Source organism: Excalfactoria chinensis, chromosome 4, assembly GCF_039878825.1.
Source record: "Excalfactoria chinensis isolate bCotChi1 chromosome 4, bCotChi1.hap2, whole genome shotgun sequence".
Lineage (NCBI taxonomy): Eukaryota > Metazoa > Chordata > Aves > Galliformes > Phasianidae > Excalfactoria > Excalfactoria chinensis.
This window is the reverse complement of record NC_092828.1, coordinates 38,887,946-38,904,567: the sequence shown is the minus strand read 5'-3', so window position 1 is coordinate 38,904,567 and position 16,622 is coordinate 38,887,946. Positions and strand designations below refer to the sequence as shown.

Here is a 16,622-nt window from a genome sequence, read left to right as displayed (position 1 = left end):
GAGCACATAAACTTGGCTTTAGACTCTGGAATGCGGAAAAATGCACCAGTCTTGTCAGCAAATCCCCAAAATTTCCAAAACAAAACACCTGCATTACAGATGCATTCAAGCTATTTCCTGATCAGACACAATGCTTTCATTGCCTTGTTTGACCTTCAGTTTCCCCACAAGTTACTGGAGAACATCCTGGCCACATATGGATGCAGCTATATCAATGATGTGCTGTGATTCACAACTAGATAGTGAAAGTAATTCCAAGAGTCCAATCTGTACAAGCACAGTACAATCAATACAACGGCATCTAACTTTGCTCTTTCTCCAAAATTGCTTCTGTCAGTCAGAAACCGTACCTGCAAAGCTGCAATCCTGGGAATGTTAATCTATAAAGTACGACGTTATCAGCTAATGCAAAATAGTGTCAAGAGATACCAATTAGAAAACAAATGTCCCCATATGGAAATTGATTTTTGATACACTTTATAAAGCTTAAATATATTTAACAAGGTGCCAAAATGCAACTGTAGTAGACAAAGGGTTCTACAATTCCATTATGCTGCCAGCGGTTACACGAGTGATGAAGGAAAATAGTGGCAAGATTAAACCATGCAATTAACAGTATTTGTAAGTACATAGTGCCATTAGTTTTAAAAGGCTAAAATCACAGCAGCACGTACACATCTTACAAATCATTGCAATCCAGGTAAGTGCTTCAGATCTTGCGCTAACATGTTTGCTCCCATCACTTCACATCAATGAAGCAGCATGGAACTTTCCAACAAGCAGAATCTTCTTAGTGCAGGTCAAGAATTACCTTAATGCGTATACGTGGAACATGTCTGAAAACTAATGTGTCCACAAGAAATGTTAAAACCCCCAAATCCAGACACAATGCACAGCGTGCTCATCTCAACAAAACAGCATCTTAAGTACCAACTATGGACATGTGTGCACATTTACAGCAAGTAACTGTCTCGTGCCTGAGATTTCCAAATCCTTTTATTACCAAGTTATCACTGTATCATATAATATTAAGTGATTAAGTGATAATCTTAATTCCTAAAGGAGAAAATCCTTTGAAATATAAAGGATTTTTAGCTTAAAAAAAAAAAAAAAAAGGAAAAAAAAAAAGTTTATAATAAATAGTTTCTTACCTTTTATTGTCACAAAGAAAAATTCAAACCCAAATATTGATACAAAGGACACATTTTTCATTGTTTTACAATCCTGGCGCTTAGCACGCTAACATGGCAGCCTTCAGGGTGGAAAGGAAGGGTACACAAGGACTAAGTCAAAATCCCTTGTTAAAACAGGCTGTTAACCCACTTAATTTCAATGCAGTTGTACCAAAACAATGCATACAATTGTATAGATTAATACAGGACACAAGTATTAGAGTAAGCTCTTCCACACAGTAAGCAAATCAAGAAAAACAGGTATTTATAAATCACAGGAAAAGGAGGATCAAAGACATGACCACCTATGTATAATTAATACCAAGCTCACACCTTTCAGACTGTTATCTATGTAAAACAACTAGTCTGGTGCCTGCAAAGCAAGGTAACCTACTTGTAACTTAATGATTTACAAGACAATCTCTACTTTCTTGTTTAGGCTGGTCAGTATATAGTCCCTGCAGCTACAGAGAAAGATACAGAGCTCTTGGAAAGAGTCCAGAGGAGGGCCACTAAGATGATCAGAGGGCTGGAGCAGCTCTGCTACGGAGAAAGGCTGAGGGAACTGGGCTTATTTAGCTTGGAGAAGGCTCTGGGAAGACCTCATTGCAGCCTTCCAGAACTTGAAGGGAGGAGGGGGAAGGGCTGTTTACAAGAGCTGATAGTGACAGGACAAGGGAGAATGTTTTTAGACTGAGACAGAGGAGGTTTAGGTTAGAGATTAGGAGGACGTTTTTCACACAGAGGGTGGTGATGCACTGGAACAGGTTGCCCAGGGAGGTTGTGGATGCCCCATTCCTGGGAGGCATTCAAGGCCAGGCTGGATGTGGCTCTGGGCAACCTGGTCTGGTGGCTGGTGACCCTGCACATAGCAGGGGGGTTGAAACTACATGATCATTGTGGTCCTTTTTAACCCAGGCCCTTCTATGATTCTGTAAAATTCAACACTGCTTATACAGAACACAGACTCAATAATATTTAGTCTCTCTAATGATACCGGAAGAAAAATCATGGCTTCCTCTAAAGCTCTAAGCATGATTGCTGAGCACACAGCATAAGTATTCACTAAAACTCAAAAGGAAGCTGACAAAAGAGCACTCTGACAGCGTGAAGTAGTTTCTAATTTGAATTCAGGTTGCTGAACTGGCACTGCTTGAAATCTGAAAAGTCACAGCAAACAAAAGTGCTCTCTTAAAATCATGGAGATCTGAAGAAAGGGTAAAAGAAAATTGAGTGTGTAGACAAATGCGCATACAAAGGTATACATGCGCTAAACAACAAATATTCTTCCCTTTTCCTGCCTTGCCTTTTGCTTACTATGTGCTTGTCAGTATCAGCACTCAAGACTGACACCTGAGGCATGCTGACTTTCTTCAGCTTATAGTGGAGCATCACTTCCTGCCTTGCAGTTGATTTTACAACTAGCCCCATCTTTTTCATTCAGCAGCTTTCAGACAGTTTTGTGGCTGAAGCGCACAAATCTTTCACAGCGAGGATGCCATCTAATAATCTCCTTTTCCATATCTTCATTCGTTGTGTTGAAGTAGAAACAGTGACCGAACTTAATATATTTGTTCCTCTGTTTAAAGGTTAGCTTCATGTTAAGAGATTCCCGGGATTCATGGAACTTGCTTCTGTTTTTCAGAGGGCTGAGGGTAATTTTGGCAATGCTAGGAAAAACAGTTTAGAAATTCTAGTGCTATTGATTATCTTGAAAGAATTTAAAGAATTTGTGGAACAGGATCTACTAACTTAATATCAAGACTATATGTAAATTAGAAGCTGTGTTTGTATTGCACAGGGAGCTTACTGTTAGGGTGTACTTTGACAGACACTGTTACTTGCTGAAGTGTAGAAATTTGAGATCTCAGTCACTTTTTGCTCCAGTAATCAACTGAGAGGCTAAGCCACTTCTTCAAGGAGAACAATGTAAATGAGGTACAGTAGCAACCATAATGCAAGGGTGTGGCCAGACATGAGCAACTAGTCTGTAGTTAGGGCTGAAGCACCAAACCAACCTCCTTTATGCCTGAACTAATGCTACATAATTCAGAAATAAAAATACCAGACAGTTGTCAGTGCTTTCTTTACTGGGATAAATACAATTCCCATTCTGTAGTTAACACCACTTCTGCCTGCTTCACAAACAAAACCATTCTTATTTCCCCTAACCTGCTGCCCTGTTGAGCAATGAAAGGACAACTGCTGCACAGGATGCCCTCATGTAGTTGTTCTTCACAGCATTCACGTATTGAGGTGGATTGCGTATGTACCTGTAGTATCAAGGACCATTTCTCTCATAAGAAATCCATTTTCCAGTATACAAGAATTGCATGTTTGCAAACAACAGTGCAACCTTTGACTGAAACCTCATAAGGGAAAGAAATATCTTCTTGAGAAAGTAAGCTTATGACAAAGGATTACATTACTAATGTAAAGTCAGGAAGTTAGGAAGGCTAAAGCCCAGCTCCAATTTAGATTGACAACGACAGTAAAAGAGAATAAAAAATCTTTTTACAAATCTATTAACGGTAAGAGAAGAACCAAGGAAAATGTCCACCCCTTACTTGATGCAGTGGAATGTGACCACTGAGGATAAGGGGAAGGCTGAGGTCCTCAACGCCTTCTTTACATCTGCCTTTAATGGGCAGAACAGTTATCCTCAGGGCACTTTATGCCCCAATCTTAAAACAAACAACCAATCAATGAAGCAACCAACCAAACAAAAAGCAACACAAAAGAGTAAACAAAACAAACAAACAAAACCCCACAAACACACGCAAATAACCACAGTTATTTTAACATTAGCTTCCACTTACCAAGGATTGTTCAGCACTGACTTTAACAGTTACATCATGAATCATCTTCTTTTTCTGGCATGAGAACCACATGGCATTAAAAACAAAAAGCCTTCTACCCCAAATTCTGCTTCTGACAGATGATAAATTACCTTTGAGGAAACTTATGCCCTTGCACAAACTTTTGTGCAAAGGGGCATAAGTTTCATCAGAATGTACAGCTGCTGACTTAAAACGTATGCAGAGCAAGGCTACACATAAACACAGATTATCCCTATAGGAAGCATCTACATATAATTACACTGACACATAAAAATAGCTGACAATGTTGTCGCTCAACAGACATTCACAAGAAATAATAAAATTGTTCACCTAATTCCGAACCTAATGCAGCAAGATGGATTATAACCCAGCTTACTTTGCTGTCTGAGGAAATCATGTATGAGGACTGTTACAAAGACTGTGACACAAACCACATGAGTATCAACTAATGACATCTAAATTAAGAAATAAGTCAGTCAGTGCAGAGTCCATCCACCCGCTCCCCAGCCTCAATTCATTAGTCCATAGATCAGACCAGCTTTGCTACAAGAAAGTAGCCTAGATGAGTCACGCATTTATCTTTGTAACTCTTTACAGTTTAGGTGACAAACCTGCGTTACTGGACCATTCAAATTGCAAAACTAACATCCTTGGAACCAAACTTCCCAAATCCTATACTTGTGTTGATGAATCATTCTTTATAGCCACATGATCAATGTTTTATTTGGGAAATAAATATAATTCCAGCCGTAGCACTTTACAGTGAGCATCTCAACAAAATACCACTTGCCAATTGCGCATACAAACTATGTGGGACAGCTCTTCTGACAGTTCAAAGCACATTATTTCTTAAAACTGTATTTGGTAGACAAGGCAGCCACAATATCCCTGTAAGGAGTGTCTGAGTCAGATTTGGTCCTCGGTATGCAACACAGTCGGCGAACGGTCGGAGAACGGAGCAACAGGTTGTGTGAGAGTCCCATGAAGCTTGAGGACAACCAGTACAACGCCATGGACTGCAACAAGACAAACACCGAGTTCAGCCTCCCTAGGTGTAATTTAGGCAGCTCTTCACAAACCACAACCGCATTCCCAGTTATAAGAAAAATAATGAACCCACACTAAATACGCTACACTCCATTTCAAATGCACCATTTTCTGCTCTCAAGTATTCTGGGAGAGAAACGTCATCTATACTGCAGCACAACAACAGTTCACAAATTAATTCATGCTAAACCTGCTTTAACACCCGTGTTTCAGACTAAATAAACCTGACGAGACAACTACATGCACTGTTTTATACACCACTGCAAAAGCTTTCCAAGTAAAACACTGGACAAAAATGAGAACTGTTGTAGGAAGGATGTGGAAAATCTCCTCATCTACAAAAATAAGGTGTTCTCTGCTTACAGGAAGCAAATACGTACATACCAAAGCTTCAGCTATATTTCCTAAGATAAATATTCCCCCTCACTTCTGAAATCACAAAAAGGATGCAAGCCCTCTGAATTTCTTTTCTAACTCTTGCTTGAGAAAATAATGTTTAGAAACAGTAACTGCAGATTCTTTATCAGTGAACAAAAATAGCCCAGTGTGTTAACAATCCGAGCACACACTTGGAAAAAAGGCTTAACGGAGACTACTAAATATTCCTTTTTCCTTGGCAGAGGCTATCTTATATACATATACATTATAAGAGACCTATCAAACAGATCAGGCATTTGGGACATTCTTTAAGTGCTATGAACATGAAATTGGGGCACAACGGTCACAGGTGAAAGGACATGGCATTAAGATTCCATACATACCGAGGGGACCGTGGCAGCAACAGGGATCATTACTACTGACAACACCCTAAAGAAATTTGTAGCAAGCTTCTGGAACCTGGAAGTTTCCAGTTTCTGTGAAGCAAAGATCTGAAGGGAAAAAAGGAGAAGCCCACAGTCACAAAAGAAAGCTCCTTTTGAAACAACTGAGTAAAAAGGTTACAGGGGAGTATCCTGTAACTCTGTATTCTTGATCACGGGTTACGTTCATTTTCTCATGATCCATTTCAGTGAGCACACTGCTTAACACCTTTCCCTTGTTTTGATATTATTAATCCTCTGTAGCAAAAAATTGTATCAAGCTAGCAAAGCATTCTACTAAATAATTTCAAAGCAATCTATTAAACATCTACTATGGCACATCCAAAATGACCAACAGCTAGCCCCCAAGCACAGCCCTCCCACAGGGGGCTGCCAACAGGAAGAAGAAATAGTGGCTGAATAACTGAAAGAAAACAGAATCAACCGTGCAGTCATCAGTGACTTTTGCTCTCATAAGGCAGTTTTAGTCCACGTGTCATAGACAACAGTGAAGAAAGAATGAAATCCAGATGATTAAGAGCATGATGAAGGCAAAGATTAATAAAAACTTTTCCATTAATAAAGTATGTGGAAAAGTAAGACTATTATTTAAAATATGTTTGTTTACTCATCTCCCCAACTATCTTCCAAAGTTCTGAATTTTACAACACATTAACAACAAATACTATTATTAAATTTGACCACAATGTACTAACAAAGTATTTCTGGGATGCATCTTCATGTGTTAAAAGCAAGGAGCTTATTAAAGCAGCCTTTTAGGAGCAACTTCAGAGTTGAGACTAAACTTCATGGAGGTTCTCAAGCAAAGCAAATGAAGTTTCTCTGACATGTCATGTTAGGATTAATCATCTCCAAACAACACAGACATACACACACAGCATCATTACGCTACTCTTCAGTTCTGATCAATGCATTTATAACAGTCATAATCTCAGGGACGTTATTGTGTTTTCTGAGTTGGTAACACTACCCTAGAATTCCACAATACGTTATATCCTTTTGAATTGTCCTGTGTATTCCAGCAACATACCTCCACTATCAGCAAATTTAAGAGTCCAAGTGAAACTGGCATAATCCATGTGGAATCTGGCGCTGTGAGGTCTGTAAACCACAGTGTTCCACCTGTTGAAAACTGCTCTTGAACTGAAACAACAATGTGAAGAAGATAAAAAATTAAGGATGATCTACCTCAAGTTAGTCAAAGTTATGCCAAGTATTGCAGTGGCTAGCATTACCTCCTAAATATGCTTATGCCACCTGCAGAAAAATTACAAGAGACTTTTTTTCCAGTTACTGTCTCCAGTAGATTACAATACAATAAATGCCTGTATGATGTAAAAAATGTTTCATGTTATTCCCAGAGCTCAGATGCTAATGATGCTTTTAAACAGGCATCCTACAGCTCACAACTCCATTATAAATACTGACAGTATATAAGTTGAGATCAGAGAAGCATTTACACAGATTTGGATCCCGTGACCACCTGCTGACCAGAGAAATGCAAAGGTGTGGCCCAGAAGTAAGCTCCTTGATTAAACCACCTGTGGCCTACTCTAGCTCAACATATATGTAGTACCTAATCAAAAACCTTTGAAATATATTGTTAGTAAATATTTATCTAAGAATAAACTGCTACATTTAAAAACGTAATAGTAGAGTAGCTTATACATCAGGCTTGGGAGACTATGTTCTTTAACTAAATAAGTACCTGTATAAACAGAAACCAAAGGAGAAAAGACTGTTTTGAGTGTACTTATTTAAATGGATCACCTTCTGAGTCCAAGGCACCAACACTGCAGTTGCGCAAAGCTATGGACACACAGACCCACATAGGAATCTGTACCCACACCAATAAAGTGGCTTTGAACGGATGGCAGTTGTCTCGAACGTACAGTTCTGTAATAATCCTCCGCAGGTTCTTCTTAAAATGGAACCTTTTAGAAAGGACAGAAAACGACACAAAACAAACATACACACACCATACTATGATACAACTTCTCAAATTCTAAAGTAGCAATTCAACAGGCTGTGCAGATCAATTTGACTTAGGTGTAAATCTGGAAAAACTGAAGGTCTTTTAACTTAAAATGTGCCTCCCCTTCCCTCTCCTTTGCCGGCCCCCCTATCTTCTCAACTCATAGCCCCACTCACTCATCTAAGCAACTTTTAACAAGTTTTCACAGCTGTAACTTGTCAGATATTTTGTGTTGATTTTTGCCTGATCAAGGTTATCACTTCCCCAACACAGAAATCACTGGACAGTTAAACAGCCTTCGGTAGCCCAGCAAATATCCATTGCTATTGCATGGGGTACAGTGCCACACACTAAGGGCTTTCAAGCTTTAAGTTCCTAGCCATCTAAAAGCATCAGAACACTGCTAAGAAAACTGCTGACATAAAGACAAAAATACCTAGATTTGGCTCTGTAATCATAAACCTATCAGAAATTCAGAGCTTTGAAACTGTTAAACTGCCCGTTAAGATATATCCAGTGCAAACAATTCGTAAGAGCATTAACACAATCTCAGTCTTCAGCAAAAGCAGAGTCTGTTAGGAGGATCTCCCTCCTGGAATGTATTTGTAAGGCATATACAATCATCGTCTTACCTGGCAACCTTTTCAGACCAACCCAGTTGCTTCCCACGAACAGAAACCTCATAGCGAAGCTGCTCCGCTAGTTTTTTAATCTCAGGCTGCAAATTTTCCAACTAGCTAAAGAAAAGGAAATAATGTTTATGACCCGACAAAAGGCTAAATGAAACAAGCACGGAAAAAGTTAAACTGCAACACTTTTGAGTCAAAGAACTGTCTGTGAAACACACCTGTCTCTACCAGCCAGGCCTTTCCGACCATTATCTCATAGGAAGGGCTTTAAAGAGCAGAGATAAGGTTAGACGTTAGGGAGAAACGCTTTACTCAGGGGACAGCGAGGCCCTGGCACAGGCTGCACAGAGAGGACGCGGGTGCCCCGTCCCGGGAGGTGCTGAAGGGCAGCCTGATCCGCAGCAGGGGGTTGGAAGCGGGTGGGCTTTAAGGTCCTTCTAACCCAAACCACGCTGCGATTACAGCTCTCTATGAATTAACAGCTCAGTAACCCCAAGTGACACGCGAGTTCTGGTAGCAGCGACCCACACCCCATAACCGCTAAGGTCCTAACGAAGAAAGAGCACAGAGAGGACCCACCTTGGCCAGGAGGCGGCCCTGGTGCGCGGCCAGCGGCAAGGTGACGGCACTGCGGAGCAGGGCCCCGCCGCACACAATGGCGGCCCACCACGGGAGCCCCGAGGCCGCCTGCAGCGCCACCAGCCCATCCTCCGCCCAGTGCACGGGAGTCGACTGCGCCAGACACTCGTACCAGCCGCCGGGGCTCCCGCTCGGTGCCGGCGACCCCGCCGAGACCGTCAACCGAGCGACCGCCGCGCCGCCCAGCTGCCGGCCCGAGCCGCTCCGCCTCAAGGACCGCGCGAGCCGCCACATGCCTCACCATCACGGCACGCGCAGCTCCCGCCGCGCAGCGCCCGCCCTCGCGCATGCGCCAAAGGACGCAGGCAGCGCTCCGCCGCTTCCATGTTGGGTGCGGGCAAGGGGAAGGGCGGATGGCTGTCCCGACGGCGCTGCGAGCCACTGGGAATTGCACTGGGCAGCCAGCTGCGCCAGCTTACCTCTTTCCTGAGCCCTGTTTACACAGCTCCACTAGCTAATAGCGATTCTGTTCTTTAAATAATAATAATAATAAAGACCTGCCAGGTCTCAAAAGAGTATGCTCCTTTTTTTATTGGTCAAATAAAATGCAGTACAGTTGAAATATATATATTTAAAAAAAAAAAAAAAAAGTATCTGAAAGAAAATGCTCCTAGTACAGACTTCCACAGAGCCCAGGATTTTGTTTAGCAAGCCCCCTGCCACAGGTGTAGCACTCAGCTACCTCAGCTCTCCCGGCCAACAGTTGGATTTCTCAGGTCAACAAATGAACACGTTAAGAAACCACATCCTAAAAACTCTGTTCTTTTTGACCCATGGAGTACACCGCTGCAATAAACGGCTTGTGGTATTGGTTAAGAAGGATTATTTCAGAATAAGAATGCAAAGAATCCTAGTTAGCACTGAAGCGGTAAACAAGATTCTAAAGGAGGGCTTGAGGTCACACAGAAGGCCTGAATGGCACTACTCTTCTTCACTCGTAGTAAGGTGCTAAAAATGGAATTGCAACCATCTTTTATAGCAGTTCTTCAGTTTGGTACCCATTTTGATACAACCTGTTCTTTAGACACTGTATGTCAGGAAAATGAACTTGCTTACTTAGCACATCACATAAGGGCACATATAGGGACATCAGTACATGCAAAACTTGTGGGTTTGTTTTTTTTTCTTCTCAGAAGTAGCAGAATTTTTTCAAAGGCAGCAGGTTTCTTTGGAAAAGTATTGTTCTTCCCTCTGGCTAATTAACAATTACCATAACAAATACAAAGTAACACTTCAAAAAACCCTGCCTGAGCAGCAGGCCGTATGACTAAATTGGTGTTTCTTCCAGAGAGTTGAATCCAAGTGATGCACAGCAAGAACAAGCTTCCATTCAGCCATCACCCACACAGAATAACTAGTAAACAGATCATGGTGGACCACACCATCTGGCACAAAACCACATTCAACTTGGAAACATACTTTAAGCCACACATACACAAACTGTACGGGAATTTGATCCAAGCTTTGCATATCACTGTCTTGCCGTACAGGACCCAAGAATTTGTTTCCTGGTATTGGTGTTCGTTCTCTGACTGTACATGAAAAAGGCAACAGTTACTGAAGGTGACAGTAAGGAATTATTCATTGGACTTCTCAAGACAAACCTTAGCTGGTCAACAATCCAGTTCAGAACAAGACACTATACTACAACAAAGCCACTTATTCTGAAATAAGCCTTCAGTTGGAGCCAGTTTTCATCAGTGAAGCTCTACTGTAACAGCAAGTTAATATTCTTGCTCTTGAAGTAACACATACAGAGTATGTATCTCTTGTAATGACTTTTGCAGGCAAAAGAAGGAACTGGAGGAATCGAAACTCCGAGAACACTCAAGGAACAGAAGAGACCTAGCTGCATCAACCCAACGATAAGTTTTCAATAGACACTGCAGTGTGACACATTTACCTCCTTTACCAGGCAACTCTTAATGTGCTGAACTTCTGTTTTCTCAAGCACTCTAGTCTGAAAATCTTTCCACATAAGAAAACTGTTAACTCTTAATATCTGGTTACAACTGATGTACACCTTCTCAAAAGAATCCAACACACGTTTGGAAAAGACCCTCTGATAATGCCCAGTTTTTACACTATACTTAAATTACACAAGTAGAAAAGTTATGCTTATTAATAGTTTAATGTATGAAGGAAACATCCAGATTTCTGAATATGAAGGTACATATCTCACATTAATTTAAGTCTACATAAAGTAGAGCCTCTATACTGACATATTGAAATTTACTTTCTGCTTAGCCATTTGTTATGTAAACAATTGTACATTTATTTGCCATTCTAAAACTTCAGGATCAAGTTTACATAATTTTGCTAAATTTCTGTGTTTGCTCAGAAGCAGTTTACAGTACTAAAACCAACCAGCCAAAGAACAGCTTCAACAGAAAGTTATGTCAAAAAAAAAAAAGAAAAGAAAAAAAAAAAAGAAAAAGGAAAGAATAAAGGCTAACTAAGTTGAAACGTATGATGGTGGGGAATGGGCAGTCACAATGTTCACAGAAAAAGGTCAGTTAGTAAGTTCTTCTGCAAAAAGCCTACACACTTCAGTCAAGCACATCAGTAGAATGATCTGGGAGCACATAAACTGTTTCTGCCATTTTTATTTTCCTCTGGAAAAAGGAATCTCAAGTCTAGCACGTTGATCCCACTCAGCCAAGTTGGTTCATATGCACACTGTTCATGTGAGGTGTCCAAGTTCCAGTCCACACCTGGAAGAGATAGCTTAACTTAGTACCACGTACCAGGAGTTTCAACTCAAAATATTTCAGAAATCAAAACTACATTGCAATGCTTATTTTCCACCGCGCTGAAGTGAATTCCAACGTAAGAAAACATAGCAATCAGTCATCAATAAGCTACGTGGATTTATTTTCATCATGTTTTCAGCTGCTACAGTTCAGACGAGACCTCTAGCTTTCAGAGTGAAAAGCTCTCTCCCCTCTTTGTTCTGAAGACTGAGAAATTGATTCTGTCACCTTCAGCTGTATTCTCCTAAAACATACCAATATGCTAAACTCCAGGAAAACTCAAATGTAACAAAGTAGAGCCACTTCTTGAGGACAAACACTTGGCTGTATTTTGCTCGTGTATCTGTCAGAATGACAGAAATCAGTGTATAATTAAGAATAAACATAGAATTTAGTGTAAAAACTACCAATGATAAGCTCTTGCCTACAACACAAAGAAACTCATTTGTGCAGTAATTAAATCAGGTGCCCACTCCAATCTGAATAGACTCAGCTGGAATCAAACATCCTATTTCTCAAGCACATTTAAAACTTTGTACCAGCTAGGATCTTGTGTCTTCACCACAGAGTTTCTTAAGCTAGAACAAAACTGCAAATGTAAGAACAAAAAACATTACCGTTTGAGGCCCATTATTTTCTGTGGAATTTGAAACCATCTTTATTAGCGAGTTCCAAGATGGGTCAGCAGCATGAGGCCCATTAAATATTGGGCCCCCAGTACCATCTGTGATGGGGGCTACTGGAGGAATCATTGCATTCCCATACACAGAGAAAGGCATACCCTTTTGAGGGAGGAAAGAAAAAAAGAACAAGCATCAGTATGTATTCAAACACTACTCCTATGAAACATAAATAGCAACAAAAGTGGACTCAACATTAAAGACATTCTGTCTTGAAGCAGCCTTAATTTAGGAATTATCTTTTTATGCTCTTATTATATCATGGGCATACAATGTTTTGCTAGTTCTAGGCTTCCGCAATACTGCTCACAGATGCTGAACTGTGCAACAAGCACTATCTCATGTTCTCTATCTGCCAGACACAGAGATGTAGGAAAATCAAGCAGTACAGCACATATCAAGAAGGGTCATTACCCCGACTTTTGGGAAGTCCATGTATCCTGCAGGAACGGGCTGATGGAATGTACCAGAAGGCGTTATGATTCCCGTGCTGTCTCTTTCCATGGCTTGGTGTGAAAACACACCTGGATCAGACATGGGCCTGTGAATCATGTGGCTCCCCATTCCACTGTGACACCAGTCCACTTTATCTAACAACAGACCAACACAGAAACAACACAATACTTAACATCCACTGATGATGTTTATCAGCGTTAACATTCGCACACCCTAACATTTATGGAAGTGACGTTTGCTCAGTTTACAGTTCCCGAGCATCCACCTGCACAGAACTTAAATCCAACTTGGAACACAGAACTTTGTTATCATTCTTTTACCTTTTTTCCCCACCTTGAACTCAGACAGAAGTTCTTATGATAAGCAAAAGCATAGAATGAACACCTATACGTGTTTGCTTATGTTCTTACCATGTGAATTCATTAGAGCCAACTTAGTACTGTTAGTACGTATCTCAGACATCCCAACAAGTCAGTATTTTTTACAACCTTAGGAATATTTCTGAAACCAGCCTAATTTCTCCATAGGGGTCTATTCCATTCTAAGCTGAAAACCGAACTCTGAAGTTACCCCACAAAGTCAAAATAAAGCAATATTACAAAAGCAAAGCAAAGAGAAGATGCAAGTAAAAACATGCAGTTCCAGAAGTCTTAATGATGGCTAGTATATCACTATAGAGATGAGGCAAACATTAAAGAAATAAAGTTCTGGATACGCTCTATTATGCACTCAGGGAAAAAATAAGAGGAATGTTCACTGTCACCCTACCAAAACCCTAAGAGATGCTTTAACTGCTCAGTTAAACAGTAGAACTGGTTGTTCACAGTTATTTTTTAATCCTTAGATGTTTCCAAGATGAGACTGAATAAAGGCCTGAGTAACCCAGTATGAGCAAATCCAGTTTAGAGCAGATTTCTGAGATGACTTCCAGAGGTTCCACCCAGCATAATCTTATCCCAAATGAGGGAAAAGGAGTTGTGAGAGGAAAAAATAGTCCAATAACTTAAAAATATAAAACAAAAAAAACCAAAACAGAACAGTCTCATGAATTGCATCTAAGAGTCCTATTTGCTGAGAAACCCGTCCCAGCTGTAAAGTACATTTTGAATAACTTCTGAAATACTGAATTCCATGAGCCTGCAGTACAGTCTAGAGACTTCGTCAGTAAAAGGCAGATGGTGTGACTGAACAAAATAAGGAAATGTGAATTGTTATCTTCCCCTCTTCCAAACTCAAATGAATTCCCAAATTAATTCATCCCTGTAGAACAGGTCTTACCTCCTCTGTTATGCCTGTCTTTGAGTAAAATGCTTTCATAGCCAGAGTGTTTCAAAACAGGAACATCTACTGTGACCTTCATAGATCAAGTGGATTGTACAGCAAATACAAGTCCTCACTTAAATCTCTTAGAAAAGGATTATCTTTGAGACACACTTCTGCATCATCTTTCAGCTCCAAAGGAAACACAGGAAAAGACCGTATTGGGGTAAACTGGAAGCACATGGATTTCTCTTAACACTACATACCTTGATTGCCACCTATACCTTCGAAGGACCAGATACCACTATGTCCCACTGGAGCAGCTAAGTTGCTCCCAATAACAGATGGAGTAGAAGTTCCAGTTTGTCTAATGCGTGCAGACCGTTCAGTCCCAATTGGAACAGGAACTTTTCTGTCCTGAGAAACATTACTGGATTTTTCCGATCCCAAGGACACTGCTGAGGGGGTGGGAGACTGTGTTCTTACTCCAGAAGACACCGACTGAGCAGGAGATTCTACAGAACAGCAACATGTATATTTAATAACAGCCAGAACCCCACCCCCATCACTATGCACCCATCCTTTATCATCAAAGTATTACCAACATATCAGAGACATTCATCATCCACTTCATTTCCTACACAAAATGAGTAACTATCCTGTCCCATTAGCCCTGTCAGCTAGTAGATGCGCACTGCAACAGACTGCTCAAAATTTAAACTAACCATTACTGTAGATCAACAAAAGAAGATTTGAGGATAATATTCAAAAGCATAGCTGCAATTTACTGTGTTCTTGTTTGTTTGCTTTTAATCTTGAGATGCATGTTGTTTTTTTTTTGTTTGTTTGTTGTTTTTTTTTTTGTTTTTATATTTGCTACTAAAACAGATTAATTTCTTCCCTGAATAAGTCAGCATTCAATAGAATTTTTTTCTGCACAAGAACTCTGCTGCATGGACAGAAGTGGAAGAAGGTACCAGAACTTGCCATAAGCAATGAAGCAGTCTCCCTTGAAACACATTATACTCATTTGTTTTAGCAACATCAAAATAGCAGCTCATCAGCAGAAATGACTTCAGTAAAATATCACTACAGGATCTACACTATTTACACTTCAAATAATACCCTCAACAACATCATCACTCCAGGGTCATTGGCAACAAGAATAAGCAACTTCAATAGCATGACAAAAATCACAGCCGCTAAAAAAGTCTTCCAAAAATAGAAGTATTAATAGGTAGTAGTAACAGGTAACACAAGTCTGTCTTTTCTTTCACTTTGTTTAAATACAATAGCTTCTCAATTACTTCCAGCTGAGTAGAACTCACCGTTTGATGCTGATGAACATGGAGGCAATAAACTAAGTGGGGAAAAATGCTGTCTGTTAAAATTAGCAGCTGCAGGTGCTCCACCAAGAGGTGCCCCAGGTGCATAAATCTGACCTCCGGAAAGGTTTGAGGCAAAGTTACCCAGGTGTGTAGACGAAGGTGTTACAGGAGCATAGGGTGAATCCATACTGACAATACCTGAAAGAGAAATTGACAGAAGCAAATCCTGTTATTGCCAGATGAAAAAGATCTCTCATTTAGGGGAAAAAGGAAAACTTAGATCCAACAAATCACGATTTTCTCATATTATTTTCAAAAAAATTGGAAGTCTTAAGCTTCTTGGTTTGCAAGTCTTGACAAAATGCAACAATTATGTGGTACATGCATCACAAATAATTCGTGTTATCATACAGATACTTCAAATGGAAATAAATTAAAGAATAGAATGCATGTCCTGATATAGAGGACAACAGAAAGATAACTGATCCTTTTACTGCAACTTAAACTCTGTAGGTTTAGGAACCAGGATTTTATACAGGGGAAAGATGAAATAATACTGAAATTTTGAAGGTCTATCATAAACGTTTTATCTTGCTAGAAAACAAGAATATGTGCATGCATATATATGTGCACATATACACTTTGTTTATACATCAAGACTGAAGTGTTGTTTTTCAAACTCAGGGATACGTTTTCACTTGCAAAAGAACAACAAAATGACCAAGTGGCAACAATTCTACAAGAGCCCTTTCTTGCTGGGGTGTCCAGATTATAGACATTATTTGCCCCTTCATATTCCCCTCAAAGAAGAAATGGAAAAGGAATGTAAAATTTTAAGATTCTAACAGCACTAAGAAAGCTTCATGCTCAACTGCTGCGGTACCTTGATCTTTTTCTTACTTATAAACTATTTACAAATTACTTTCAGTCATACTTGTGAATGACGACTTCTAGCTAAGCGAAGAATAAAATAGTTCAGTATCTGCCTCCTTTGCACCATCCTTTATGAAGGCCCAATTTCT

General features: G+C 40.1%; 2 protein-coding genes across 5 annotated transcripts in view; both read right to left on the bottom strand.

Annotated features, from left to right (window-relative positions):
* Nucleotides 1-4,706: 4,706 nt before the first annotated feature.
* Nucleotides 4,707-9,380, bottom strand: COX18 (cytochrome c oxidase assembly factor COX18). The gene is made up of 6 exons (XM_072335484.1): nt 9,064-9,380; nt 8,488-8,588; nt 7,651-7,814; nt 6,911-7,023; nt 5,821-5,928; nt 4,707-5,028 (listed from the first exon to the last, which is right to left on the bottom strand). Exons 1-6 carry the CDS (start codon nt 9,355-9,357, stop codon nt 4,855-4,857), a joined length of 954 nt encoding a protein of 317 aa, XP_072191585.1. The 5' UTR covers nt 9,358-9,380; the 3' UTR covers nt 4,707-4,854.
* A 249-nt stretch (nt 9,381-9,629) lies between these two features.
* Nucleotides 9,630-16,622, bottom strand: part of ANKRD17 (ankyrin repeat domain 17) — a 79,576-nt gene continuing 72,583 nt past the window's right edge. For all 4 annotated transcript variants that reach the window (XM_072334027.1, XM_072334025.1, XM_072334029.1 and 1 more), the window contains 5 exons: nt 15,601-15,798; nt 14,539-14,787; nt 12,971-13,146; nt 12,494-12,658; nt 9,630-11,837 (listed from right to left, as the gene is read on the bottom strand). In XM_072334027.1, coding sequence (XP_072190128.1) covers nt 11,778-11,837; nt 12,494-12,658; nt 12,971-13,146; nt 14,539-14,787; nt 15,601-15,798 — 848 coding nt within the window. In that variant the 3' untranslated portion in view covers nt 9,630-11,777. The remainder of the gene's footprint in view (nt 11,838-12,493; nt 12,659-12,970; nt 13,147-14,538; nt 14,788-15,600; nt 15,799-16,622) is intronic.

What these genes read in the sequence shown, in the direction of transcription:
- COX18 (XM_072335484.1), bottom strand. Translation starts at nt 9,357, where the DNA reads ATGTGGCGGCTCGCGCGGTCCTTGAGGCGGAGCGGCTCGGGCCGGCAG. An exon ending in TAAATTTGCTGATAGTGGAG is followed by an intron (nt 5,929 to 6,910) that starts GTATGTTGCTGG and finishes TTTTCCCTTCAG; the next exon opens with ATCTTTGCTTCACAGAAACT. An exon ending in TTGCTGCCACGGTCCCCTCG is followed by an intron (nt 5,029 to 5,820) that starts GTATGTATGGAA and finishes GTCTTGTTGCAG; the next exon opens with TCCATGGCGTTGTACTGGTT.